Source organism: Solanum tuberosum, unplaced genomic scaffold (assembly GCF_000226075.1).
Source record: "Solanum tuberosum cultivar DM 1-3 516 R44 unplaced genomic scaffold, SolTub_3.0 scf00574, whole genome shotgun sequence".
Classification (NCBI taxonomy): domain Eukaryota; kingdom Viridiplantae; phylum Streptophyta; class Magnoliopsida; order Solanales; family Solanaceae; genus Solanum; species Solanum tuberosum.
The window spans coordinates 81,329-95,729 of record NW_006239489.1 but is presented as its reverse complement, the minus strand read 5'-3'; the positions used below and the strand labels follow the sequence as shown (position 1 = coordinate 95,729).

The following is a 14,401-nucleotide window of genomic DNA, read 5'->3' as shown; positions in this document are numbered from 1 at the left end:
ACAAGATCTTGTGTATATTTATGATCGTCATTGCTGTGTTTTCAAACGTGGTGGCCATTTATAGTGATGCCTATTCCTTGATTAAAAAGAATTCATCACCAAGTGAGTGATTTTCTCATTTCGCCTGCTAGCAATAATTGAGATGGAACCATCAGCTGCACTCCCGGGGAAGATAGACAGGCTGAAAATGGGATCATTTTTTCCTTAAATTTCCCAGTTCGCGATATATAGTTTATATATATATATATATATATATATATAAACTTATTAAATCGCGAACTGGGAAATTTAAGGAAAAAATGATCCCATTTTCAGCCTGTCTATCTTCCCCGGGAGTGCAGCTGATGGTTCCATCTCAATTATTGCTAGCAGGCGAAATGAGAAAATCACTCACTTGGTGATGAATTCTTTTTAATCAAGGAATAGGCATCACTATAAATGGCCACCACGTTTGAAAACACAGCAATGACGATCATAAATATACACAAGATCTTGTCCTTCTTTGTTGCTATGCCATATCGATCTCTGGAACATGAAAGACAGCAACTATATCAGTAACTGGTTGACACTATACATGCTGGGAAGGAGAAGGAGAAGATCTATGGCAAAAGTAAATTGGCAAGTGCACGTGATCCTAGTAGATCTTGAAATTCTGACAGTTAAAATATTTGAACATTGAATTATAAGTGAACTTACTTGATCATCAGCAGTACCAACCAAAGCAAACCTCAAAATTACAATACCAAGAACTCCTTAGCCTCGTTTAAGACACAATTCAAGGGCTTGGCAGGCAACATTGAGAAAAGAAAAGGATAGGAAACAGAAACACTTTTTGCATGTTATATTCTTTAGCTTCTATGTTCACAGAAACCTGTACATAAGTTGCCCAATTCTGGTTCTCTCAATGGATTGAAAAAATGAAGGACTAAAGACTGTTCTACTAGCATACATTTTTCCAGACGTGACTTCTTTACTCCTCAAGAAGACATATGTAAGCAGGAACTTTCTAAACTTAGCAGATATCTGTTGTTTCCGGGCCAACTCCCTCCAATACAGAAGTTGGATGCATATGTTATTAGTTTCAATTTACCATTTCAAAAGGGAGAGAAAGGTGCATTTAAGCAGGAACAACTAGCTCCAGACTTAATGGCTTCCATCGCAGGATGACAAATAAGCATGTTACAACCTAAAATTACAAGTTCATCAAATGCACTAGTAAACAACATTAATCTATTTTTGTCAGTCACACTGTCAGAGGATGACTGTAAATATGTCACAATAAAAATTTGCAAGGACATCAAGGAAACAATGAAGCTGTTCTTCTATTTCCATTCCACAAACTCTATTAAATGTCTAACTCCAATATGTGGAACTTAGATTTGCTCCTGATGGAGCATCCTAATGTTCCCATTTTATCTTTCAGTTTGGCTGAGGAGTTAGCAAGATCTCTATGCAAGATTCGGATCCGAGGTTTTGGATAAGAAAAATATCAGAACAAGCTAACATCCTTGGAATAAACTATCTAACAAAAATGTTTTTACCTGAGAGTAACAGAAGCAGGAAATATGAACCCAATGCAAACAGCAGCAGTTGCCCCAGTGAATTGAAAAGCATCCCAGATGCTTGGGATGAAATTTGCACCCAGAAAGATGATGGCTATGAGCCCACTGCTGATCAATGCAAATCTCAAATTGTCACAAGTCAAAGGCCTTGCAGAAGGAAAGAGAAGACCATCCAAATTAAGCCTCAATGGATAAAAGACGATGGGAAAGACAAGCATTAGGTGGGCAGCATAGCTGACACGAACGACATCATTGAGCAAGGAGCCTAAGGGAATTCCAAGATTGGTATCAAAGTTGGCAAGCACGTCATCAAGGGTTGCATCACCAAATAGGAGAAAACCAAACAGGCTCGTCAACACATACACACTTGAGCAAAGAGCAAGAGAGCTTTTCACCACTGCTCTGATCTGTGTGCTGTCTTCAAGTTCATTTTCTATGGAGTGAACTGCAAAATTTTCACTTTCAGAAAACGAGCAATTCTTAATGTTGCATTTCTAATTGTAAGATGAAAAATTAACTCTCCTTTAGCTATAAAATCTTCCAATCAGACTAGCATTTCGATCAAGGAAGAAAAGTGGGACAAAATATTACATTGAAGTCAATCAGAGATGCGTAGACAATATATAAAGTGGACTAGTTGGTTGAAAGAATGTAGATTAAGACCAAAATAGCACACAGTAGGATTATTTAAGTTAATACTAATTTTTCAAGAATGTATGTATTTTGATTAACTGACAAATACAAATATTAGGATAGACTAAAAGAAAACAAATAGGGAAATCACATTAATGCAGGGGATTTATTAAACTTGAAAGATTAAATATCACTGACGAGAGCCTTTGATCATCAAGGATTAAAATGATGCACCAAATAACCAGAAGTTGGCAATAATAGAACTTTCAATACAGTAAATCCTATCTGCACTTACATTTGAGCAATACTTCTGTTAGAAACTCCGAGGACTATGGCAAAGCATGAAGTTAAGCTTTACCAGAGGCAACTAATGAAGATATTATGATAGAAATGCCTCATGTTAACCTTTTTCTAATTTGGCAGAATTTTTTTTATAGTTTTTCTTTCAAAGAAGCATACGATGGCAACAAATGTAAAAAATATAGTTGGGATACTGGATTGCATACCATTGTAGTGGCATATATATGCAGTAACGAGTACAGGCACCACTGTAAAGAGCTTAAGGAATGATGTTATATCATACACATCAGGAAACAATCTGGGCATAAGAATGGTTCCATTCATTAGCTTGAATATGGTAATTCCCACAGTCACAACCAGGAATACAACAGCCAAGGCGACTGATAATGCAGACGTAAATCTCAATGAATCTGCAAAGGAAAATAAGGAACTTAGACTTGCTACACTACATCGTTAAATTCAGGAAGACAATACTATTGATAATAAGACTACTGATGGATTGCTCTAAATAAAAGGATATAGGAACCTGCACATCAACTCAAAGATCGATGTCAAAATATCTGATGTGATCGTATCCACAATCAAGTTAAATATATATATATATAGAGAGAGAGAGAGAGCAAAGAGATGATTACTGAAGCATGTCATTGCAAGATCACATTACACACCTCGAATCTTAATGCTTGTCAAAAACTTCGTCAGTTGATTTAAAGAACTGAAAACAGAATTCTACCCTTAATTTTTGTCTTCATATTTCTTGAAAAAGTGCAGGATTCAAGCCACATGTAAGAGTGAGTGCTAATCTGGGCTTGTGTTTATAAGGAGCCAGAAATAGAATTCTATTGAACTCGCCAAACAGTAACTAGGCATATATACCCAATTGACTAATTAATTCTCAAATTCAAGTAATAAAAATAGCACTTAAGGTAAGGATTTGAAAATTAAAGTGTACTTTTTTTTTTTTGAGAAGGAAATTAAAGTGTACTTTCGAGAACGTAAGATACATCTGGATAGAACTCACCTATACGCTTCAAGGAAGCCAATGGTGCAAATATGCCAAGAGTGGTGACAAGAAGAATAAAGAACCGACTATTCCACCAGTGAGTCCCAAACCAGCCTTCCAGGACACCAGCATGGTGAACTCCGCTTGACTTTGTTCCAGAGAGCACGTCACCTTTAAGTGGACAATATGAAGAGTGATTACTATAACTATTATGGATTAAAAGGTGAAAGAAACAGCCTTAAATAGAGTATGAAAGTTGATAAATAAATGTAAGTCCTGTTCAGCTATTTATCTACACCTACCAATTATAATCATGTATACAACAAGAACACCTATGTTGTTTACAAGTATACATATTTGGAGCAACATCTTCCCATACTTTCCAAAGGTGTCTCCCATAAGACCTCCATAAGAAGCAGATTTAGAAGTCCTGCTAAATCTAATCAACAATTCAATTGAAGTTTCTGTCAGAAAAGCCATGAAGACGATCATAGCAATCCCAGGAATAAGACCTAACGACTTCATAGTCGCAGGCAAGGCCATGATTCCTGCACCAACAATTGTGGTTGATAAATTAAATACAGCCCCACTAAAGGAAGCCCCATCGAACTCATCAAATCCAGCATCTTCCTTATGCTTAGTAGGCAACAATGGTGATTGCTCATCAACCACTGCTTGTTTGTTTTTTCGTGATTTCTTCTCTTTTGCTTGTTTTAGGCTTCCAATCGTCATATTTGAATTCAGAAACTCAGCGATCGAGGATTCAGAACTTCACCGACTTGATACACACAAGCTTTCACTTATTGGTTTCTTTAGAAAATATCTGCACATGACAAATACCAAATATCAGCCATTATTATTATAGTCGACAGCAATAACAACATATTCAGTCTCAAACTAGCTTGGTTAATTTAAACAGTACTATCAGTGATTATTATAAAATTCTAATTCACAACAATACTGATATAAGATACTTCAAACTACTTTCACAAGGAATTAAACATAAGCTCCAAGAATACCAAACTAGTTCATTTTCCCAAAATAAAACAATATACTAAGGAACAAAAAACAATTCTTTTCTTCTGATGGGGAATCTTAGTAGCTCAGTTAGCTACCTGAATTTTCACTTTGTTAGTAAGAGTTAGATTCCCAAACAAACATGACACTCATACCAATTACCATCAATGATATTGATAAAGATCAGCTTATTTTTTTCATTTTTCATAGAGAAATCAATAAAGCAATTAGCACTAGACATAATTAAGCATTCACCAAAACAGAATCAACTTGATCTACACACTTCTAACCACTCAAAACTTAAAACCTACCAAAAAATATATGAAAATTAACTAAAAAGCTTAGAAATCGAACAAAAAATTAAAAACCCAGAACAGAAATTGCTCAATATATGAGCCTGAAGCTTTAAAAAAATGAATCAAAAATCAGTATTCAATTAGGAAAATAGTAAAGACGAAGAGAGCACACCACCACAGTCCACAAATGAAATTGATTAGGGTAAAAATCAATGGTTTTCGTCTTCTTAATATATGGTCGAAACGTTGCAAATGCAATTATTGGTATTATATTATTCAAATACGTACAGTTCCATTGACAACGACGTTAAAGAAAAAATAAAAAATTGTGTGGCACTGAAAGGGTTTTAAGCAAAAATTCATTATCCAAACTAATTGAAAATTGATAATACCTTTTGATTTATGCTTAAGATGAGAAGTAGGGTGTGTCCATTAACAAGTTGTTAATAGATCCACCCTTTTCTTCTTCTTCTTCTTCTTCAGGATTGAACCTTTTTGCTGCTGCTTATCTTCACAAACTGCTATTATCTGCGAATGATCTGTAAATTCCAAAATTCAATTGTTAAAAAAAAAATAAAAAAATTGTTGGATCTTTTAATTTTGTGTACCAGTACAACTACCTGGCTGCTTTCCAATTATTATTATTTTATATTAATATCTAATTTTGTTCTCCACTGGCTATTTTGTATTTGTACAGGAGTTTGACTATTCCAGAGTCACACCACATAGGGCTCATACGGAAAAGCGCTACCTAAAAAAGATTTTTTTCATATTTAGAGCTCAAATTTGAGACCTAACAGCTTCATTCGTGCGACCATATTTTTAGGTGGTCTTATAGCATTTAGTTATTGTAACATGGACTTATTTTTACATCTACTATTATTTGCATGGAATCAAAACCATATAATTTCAAGAATCATGTATCAAAAGTAAAAATATATTTTATTTTAATAGTGTCGAACTAAGAATTTTCATCAAATATATTTAAAATATAATAAAAATAAATAACGAAAAGACTAAAGGAGATTCGAATGGATCTGAATAAATCCCACGATTCTATCTAGTTCCAGAGTCCTGCTGAAGTGATATGTGTATTGCACTCATTAATTTTGTACAAACACCATATGTGATATTACAATATTTCTTTTTTTATTGTGATACCTACCATATACTTGACAGAGTTTTTTTTATAATTAAAAACTAAAACTAAAACAGGTTTAAAAAAAAGTGTTTGAATAATGTTCTGATTTTGTAAAGCTATAAGGGGTTGTTTGATAGCTAGATATTGTCAAAGCTAATACATGAATAATTTGGTTATTCATATATTAATTTTATACTATGTTTGATTTGCAAATTGGATAAAAATTATATGTATTAATTTTATATAACATTTGGTTGACATATTTTCAAATGTTGTATAAAAATTATTCATGTATTGTTTTTATATGGTGTTTGGTTGCGTTTTTTGTAATCATGTATAATTAATACTTGTATAACTTATGAGGGAATCTATGTAACGTATAATTTATGTGGAATAAAAGGTGAAATAAGTTATGTGGGTATTAATTATACTTATACATGTATTGACATGGTAAATTACACATTCACCCCTATTAATTTACTCTTAAATATATATTAATTTACCACAAATCAAATAATAAATACATATCGAAAAAAGCACCATCATTTTTTTTTCTTTGAGTTTTTTGTCTTGATAATTGCTTAGTTTATTTGCTTCATTTTAGTTAAAAATACAAATTTTAATTCTTTTTCTTAAAAATACAAGTTTTAAAGTTTTTAGTTATCTATTATTTAGTTTAATTTAAATTACATACTACTTAATTACTTAATCATATGGGAAAATGTTTAAGTACCCCCAATCTATGCCTGAAATCTCATAGACACACTTATAATATACTAAGGTCCTATTACCCCCCCCCCCCGAACTTATTTTATAAATAATTTTCTACCCCTTTTCGGCCTACGTGGCACTATCTTCTGGGCCCAACGCATGTTGACAATTTTTTCAAGCTATCTGGTTGATAGTGCCATGTAGGGAAAAGGGGTAGAAAGTTATTTATAAAATAAGTTCGGGGGTAATAGGACCTTAGTATAGTATAAGTGTGTCTCTGGGATTTCGGGCATAGGTTGGGGGTACTTATGCATTTTCCATAATCATATTAAATACAAATTACTTATTATTTTTAGTTATTTGTTATTTACTTTGTTATTTTTAGTTATTGGTATTTATTTAATTTTACTGTGTTATAGTTGGTTATTTTAATGGTTATAATAAACATTAGCTCACTAATAAGATCTGAAATTAAGAAATAAAAATTGACTCACTAATATATTGCAATCTCTACATAACTAAACTCTGCATAATTAATACCTACATAACCAATACATGTATAACTAAACTTTGTAACTAATACATGTATAACTGAACCATGCATAACTAATACTTACATAACTAATACCCGCATTACTAATACCTGCATAACTCTATCCAGCTACCAAACGACCCCTAAATGTTGAAACAATTTACATTCATGATTTTAATCTTTGAATCATTTTCAGAAACAGTCCCTCTAAACTAAATTTTAAAAATCACTTGACTATTATTTTATATATCAGTAATTTTTAGAAGTAGTACTTGTATTCACATTGCATTAACCATAACCACTAATTTATATATAGATTAATGAAGTGGGTCCTATTATTTATTTTGAATGATTAGATGAGAGAAAGCTGTGGCAAATTTAATCTAGTTCAAAGTGACATCATGTTTTTACTCTTTTTAAATTTTTAATGTCATATTTTACCAAATTGTTGTATTAAGTTAGAGCATATGTAGCTAACTTAATTATTTATTTATTGCATCCCCCTTAATAGAGACAATAATTTAGGTTGTATTACAGGTTCATTAGTACACAATAATTTGATTCAGAAAGAATGAAAGATTCCAATGTTAGATGCAATCCAGCTGTTTTTTCAAATTTGCAGCATTTTTTTTCTCAATATTACTTTTATTGAGATCTTGATTTATTTACGGAGTGAAACTTCTAACATGAATTTTCTAATTCAAAAAAATATAATTAAGGGAGTAGTGATTCCGCATGGGTGTACAGATCCTATGATAAAGGCTTGGTTATAGACCTTAATTATTCAGACTTGATTACAAAATTAGAAAACAAACACATTTAACGATTAAGATTTGAATAATTAAAATTTAAAATATTGAAAACAAATATACTTAATGACTGAGATCTGAATAATTAAAATTAAGACTTTCATTAAGCGTAAACTCGTTAATCCACTTCCCTTCCTAATGATGAAAACTGTCAATTTCAATTGACAGCAGGGAGTACATTAGTATAAGTTTTTTAATATAAACACTTGGCTATGGTTGTGACAAGCAAGAGATTAGTGACTAGATTAACAAAGATCTACGCAAGTAATTTCATTGGTAAGTTGTGAAACATCAATTTTTAGGACAAAAAATGATCATCATAGACGATGCTTATATTCCTTGTCGTATTTCTTCTTACCTAATCTGTTTTAGCTTACGTAGCTCTTCGTTTTGACTTTTGAGCGGGGTGGCAAAATCAAACTTAATTGGTTCAACTTTTTCAATCCGTTTAAGATTAGATGGGCTAATAACTTGTTGATTCATTAGCTCAATTCATTAAAAATTAGGTTGATATGTAACTCGAATTGGCTGATGAAAAATCTTGTTAAAATATTTTAAATTCTTTTTTTCAATTTGATATGTTGTGTATAGCCATAATAAAGAGAAAAAAAATTATTAGGTACTAAAATAATTTAAAAGAACAAATAAAATAATTAAGCTTCGTAAAAGTTGGGTTGGGTCTTGACCCGTAATGTAACACATTATCTAACCCATTTTGACCCAACTCGTTTTGACCCAAGCAAATTTGGGTTGGGTTGGGTCTTGACCCGATTATTGTCTTAACACATTATGACTCGTTCAAATTTGATCCAACACGGTCAATTGTCACCCCTACTTTTGAGTAATATATTTTCTGTTATTATAAGAGTGAAGTATAAAAAACACTTTAAAAATATTTTCTTTTTATTTTAGTTTCATACGTAAATTATTTGGAGTGTGAGAAATGCACCTAAAATTATGTTCATAAGTTTGAGAAATACACCTCATAATGTGTGATGGTGTGTATACTCTCTTTTTTTATAAATAAAAAATTGTCACATGGACTGCCACGTGAAAAATAATTTCAGCATTGAGGTGTGTTTCTCAAACTAATGAGTGATAGTTTATATATGTGTTTCTCACACTCTCAATAGTTTAGGAATGAAACTAAAAAAAAATTGGATAGGTAAGATGTGTTTTTGACACTTAACTCAATAATAAATAAAAAGTTATCAGTATTAAAAAAGGGCACTTGGACGAAAAAATTGTGCTAGATGCGCCTGCGTATGTGTGTATATGTATACACATATTTGATCCAATCAGCGTTGAGGTGTGTTTCTCAAATTAATGAGTGAACTGTAGGTGTATTTCTAACATTTCCAATGATTTAAGTATGAAACTAAAAAAAAAAAAAATCTTTTTTAGATGTGCTATTGACACTTAACTCTTATCATAATAATAAAAATGTATAAGCTTGTCGAATTTCTCGGATCAAGTGGATAGACTTAAGTCGAAAGTATTTCTAAACTTGTTCGTATTTTTTATTTTATCGATTTATTTGATTTTTTTAAAAATAAAATATATAATAATAATATATTTTCAGGTATTTTAGAGTGATTATATTTTTCTCATTACAAGGAAGTTTACTAGGTGAATCAGGCAAGACGTCAACATGCCTGCCTATTTGTTATGGGATAAAATAGTCCATTAACATATTTTTTTTCTTTTAACTATTTGTACATTTTGCTTAAAAGATTACATAATTTGTGCACTTTTTCGGAATGAACGAAAACGTGTTTTATTTAGTAATTCGATTTTGAACTTTCCTAATCAAATATAGTTTGTTGCAAATGTCAGATTTGTCGGATTTTTCGAATTTAAAAAAGATCGTATCTTGAAATAAGGAAGATTTTGAGCAGCTATTATTGTTTTTTGAATGTTAAAATGACTATTCTTGGAAAGAAGTGTGATTTTTGTTTAAATCAAAAGTGGAAAAGGGAAGAAATGCGTGAACCGGTGAAGTACGGTTGTTGAGGAGAGAGGTAGAGACAAAACCTAATGTGAATTGGGCTTAATTTGGATGGAAAAATTATCAGAATTTTACACAATTTCATAATGTTAACAGTTAGTTACATTTTTTTTTTTTTTTTTTCAAATTATAAATATTCCTTAAATTTGGTGGAATTCGGATACATTCAAAAATGTTCTGATACATCGCGCCTCGATTTGGATACATCGTTCAACGTCTTGATTTATCGTGTTTGGGTTTTGGATACATCACTTAATGTCTCGATACATCACGTACGTCTCGATACATTGCGTGAAATGATGTATATGATCGATACATCGCGTAAAAATGATGTATCTAAGAATATGATCGAGTAGGGATTTTTGTAATTTTTTCAAATGGTAGGAAATTTTAGAAAACATGATAAAATAAGTTGTGTATTTAGGTAATTTTTTCTAAAAATGATACAATAAGATGAACATGTGATATGTATTTATGATAAATCACTATAGTTTAAAAAATTATAATTTGTAGCTATATGTAGGGTTTTATAGCAAATTTCTCTCTCCTCTATCCCTCTCTCCTTGCCTCTCTCTCCGGTCCAAATAGTTGCAGCCCAAAAAATATTTCACATATATATGACAATTATATTATGTATTATGCATTAAATGTATTTTTATTCCATATCAATTGTATTTTGTATATGTATCAATTGTATACGTATTTTGTATCAATTGTATTATGTCATTTTATATTCTACCAATTGTATTCGTGTCGACACAAATTGTGTTCGTTAATACAATTGATACAATTATATTCGATATATGATACAAATCAATTGTATTCGGATAATTATATTTGTATTTTTGTATCAATTGTATTTGTATCCTATATCAATTGCATTCGTTGTACAACAAATACAATATATATTCATCCTCTCTTCTCTCTCTCTCTCTCGAGATCGCCTCTCCTCCTAAAATGAATACAATTGTATTCATTTTGATACAAATCAGTTGTATCAATTGTATTTATTTTGATACAAATTAGTTGTATCAATTGCATTTATTTTGACACAAAGCAGTTGTATCAATTGCATTCCTGATACAACAAATACAACTTGCATTCAACCTCTCTCACCCCTCCCCCCCCCCCCCCAACATGTAGCTATAATTCATAATTAAGCAAATTGTAACTATAGATCTCTATTTAAGTCCAAATTAAACTATAATCATTTTTTAAAGTTTTCCATCACCCCCCCCCCCTTTCCTTCAAATTTCTTTAGCATTCTAATTTTATAATTAACAAATACATATTATGTAATGAAAATTAATGTAAAAAAATAGTAATTAAGAAACTTGAAACAAAGTAATTAAGAAACTTGAAATAAAGTAATGGCAAACAATTTTAAAGAAGACGATAACAAAGTAATAATAGCTATGTTGATAATAAAAAATATAATTTTAAAATAGTAAAAATGATAATAAAAGAAGGGAATGATAATTATAAAAATAATAAAGTTTAGGGTAATAGTAATAATATTATATAATAGATAATTGCGGTAATAATAATAGTAATAAACAAAAATAGTAGTGAGTATAAAGTATTCAATTTATTAATAATTTAGAAGCTTGAGGAAATGAATTAGAAGAAAGAATAGATAAAATTGGGAATTAACAAACGTCAATTGCTATGTTTAATAATTTTCTTCTTCGTGTAGTTAGTTTTATTAATTGCCATAATACACACATGCAAAACATGTATAATATACTTCGTGAAAAAAATCTTAAATATGTCATTGCTAATGCACCAAGGTAAATTAGTGGCGTAACTATGTTGATTCAAGAGTGGTCATTTGAACATCTTTGTCAAAATTTTGAACACACTTAATAAAATTTCTAGTTTCGTGATAAACTGTTCATGTGATCCTTCTCTTAAACTCTGCATGAACGTACATGAAATGGGCACCAGCTCCCCTTTAATAAATTCTATATAAAGAGAGCCAATTACACTATCACTTTTAACACACACACAAGTCATGGCTGTTGAGTGTTGATCATAAAACAAAAGTGAGAGTCCTAATGTTCCCATACTTAGCTTATGGCCATATCACACCTTTCTTTGAGGTAGCCAATTAGAAACTGTCAGATAGAGGCCTTTCCGTTGATTTGTGTTCAACTCCTATTAATCTTAGTTTGATCAAGATAAAGATTTCACAATAATTAGAAAGGATAATAATGAAAGTAATGTCTAATTAGGGTTAATATTACGGTAACAATAGTCAGAGACGACTCAGAATTTGAAAACTTCGGGTGCACAGGCACTAATGGCTCAAATATGAGCTCTAAGCTAAACTTAAAATAAAAATAGTAAAATAGGGCACTAGCTGGATTCAAACCCTAGTCTCGTAGGTAGTTCCTCTAGCTTGTCTCAGCGGCACAAGGGTTCTCCTATGCTCTTTATGGGTGCACTGTTAATTATATCCTACTTTCTATCAGTTTCTCAAGATAGATATATATATATACACATGATTTTTTCCGAAGTCAACTGATGCACGTGCACCCCTATCAAATCATTTGGATCCGCCTCTGACAATATTAATAAATGAAAATAGTAAGAAAATATAAATATTTGACTTATTAATAACTTAGAAGCTCGAGGAAATGAATTAGAAGAAAAGAGAGAAAATTGAGGGTAACAACTAACAAACGCTCAATTGCTATGTTTTAAAACATGCAAAGCGCACACACCAACATCCCTTTAATAAAGCCTATAAAGATCGAGAACCAATTACACAAACACACATAGAAAAGTCATGGCTGTAGAACACAAAACAAATGTGAGAGTTCTAATGTTCCCATACTTAGCTTATGGCCATATCACACCTTTCTTTGAGTTAGCCAAAAAACTCTCAGATAGAGGCTTTTCTATTGATTTGTGTTCAACTCCCATTAATCTTAGTTTGATCAAGAAAAAGATTACACAAAAGTACTCTTGTTCAATTCATCTAGTGGAATTTCATTTGCCAAACTTGCCTGAACTTCCTCCTCATTACCACACAACAAATGGCCTCCCTATCCATCTTCAATCTACTCTTTACAAAGCCATCACAATGTCAAAACCACAATTTTACGAAATCCTTAAAGATCAAAAACCGAATGTTTTAGTACATGATGTAATGCAACCATGGGCAGCAGGGGTTGCATCTAGTCTCAATATCCCATCAATTAAATTTTGCCTTACAAGTATAACTATGTGTTGTTATTTTGGTCATTTTTTTCTTAAACCAGGGGTGGAATTTCCTTTCCCCGCGCTCTATCTCAAGGATTATGAGCGAGAGATAACGCGTCCCTATGACGTTGAAGTGAAGGAAGAATTAGGCGAAAACAGAGCAATCATGCTGGTGAATAGCTCTAGAGCAATAGATGGAAAGTACATGGATTATCTTTCGGAAATTGGAAAAACAGAGATCTTACCTACTGGAGTAGTTATTCAAGATATCGCGATCAATGAAGAACAGATGGAAATAATTAAATGGCTTGGGAATAAAAAGGAGAATTCAACTGTGTATGTTTCATTTGGGAGTGAGAATTTCTTAACAAAGGAAGAAATGGAAGAGGTAGCTTATGGATTAGAGCTTAGCAATGTTCATTTCATATGGGTTGTAAGGTTTCCAAAAGAAGAACAAGTCGTAAGCCTTGAAGACGTACTTCCTCAAGGTTTTCTTCAAAGAAATATCGGAGAAAAGGGAAGGATAATTGAATGTTGGGCTCCTCAGACAACAATTCTAAAGCATCCAAGTATTGGCGCATTTTTAACTCACTGTGGTTGGAATTCGACTCTTGAATGCATAGAGTTTGGTGTCCCAATCATAGCTTTGCCTATGAACTTTTACTCTGATCAGCCTCTGAATGCTAGATTGATTGTGGAAAATGGTGTAGCTGTTGAGATGGCTAGAGATGGAAATGGGAAGATTCATAGAGGTAATGTAGCTGAGACTATCAAAAATGTGTTTTTTGGTGAAAAAAATACTGGGGAGGATTTGAGGAGGAAGGTGAAAGGTCTTCGCGAAAATATAAAATTGCTAAGAGAGGAAGAGATGGATGGAGTTGTTAAGGTGTTAAAACAGATTTGTGAGAAGAATCAGCATGCTTGATAAAGAGATAACATATGAATGAACTAGTGTTATTAGCACTACTTCATATGAATAAACTAGCTTCTAATTTGTTTCTGTTTGTTAGATAGCAGATTGTGTGTTCTGTCTGCCGGTTAATATTTCAAAAGATCAATTAACTATAAGAATTGATTGAATTAAGTAAGGGCTAACCCATCGGTGGCCCTCTAAACTTGGCACCATGTTTCACTTAGGTACCTCAAGTGGGCAATGTTCATTTTAGACACCTCATGTAGGGT

At 32.0% G+C, this 14,401-nt stretch overlaps 2 protein-coding genes across 4 annotated transcripts; one reads left to right on the top strand and one right to left on the bottom strand.

Moving 5' to 3' along the window:
- Positions 1-371: 371 nt before the first annotated feature.
- On the bottom strand, positions 372-5,336 carry LOC102597524 (probable sodium-coupled neutral amino acid transporter 6). Of its 3 annotated transcripts, none has more exons than XM_015304531.1 (6): positions 5,204-5,336; positions 3,801-4,321; positions 3,517-3,669; positions 2,702-2,905; positions 1,542-2,007; positions 372-525 (listed from the first exon to the last, which is right to left on the bottom strand). In XM_015304531.1, the coding sequence occupies exons 2-6, from the start codon at positions 4,228-4,230 to the stop codon at positions 387-389; spliced, it is 1,392 nt and encodes a 463-aa protein (XP_015160017.1). In that variant the 5' UTR covers positions 4,231-4,321; positions 5,204-5,336; the 3' UTR covers positions 372-386. The 3 variants fall into 3 exon arrangements, with proteins under 3 accessions (XP_015160017.1, XP_006365650.1, XP_015160016.1); XM_006365588.2 differs by lacking the exon at positions 5,204-5,336 and adding an exon at positions 4,984-5,066; XM_015304530.1 differs by lacking the exon at positions 5,204-5,336 and having other exon boundaries at positions 3,801-4,813.
- Positions 5,337-12,803: 7,467 nt separating this feature from the next.
- Positions 12,804-14,144, top strand: LOC102602361 (beta-D-glucosyl crocetin beta-1,6-glucosyltransferase-like). Its single transcript, XM_006365603.2, has one exon. The coding sequence runs from the start codon at positions 12,804-12,806 to the stop codon at positions 14,142-14,144; it is 1,341 nt and encodes a 446-aa protein (XP_006365665.1).
- The last annotated feature ends 257 nt before the right edge of the window (positions 14,145-14,401 follow it).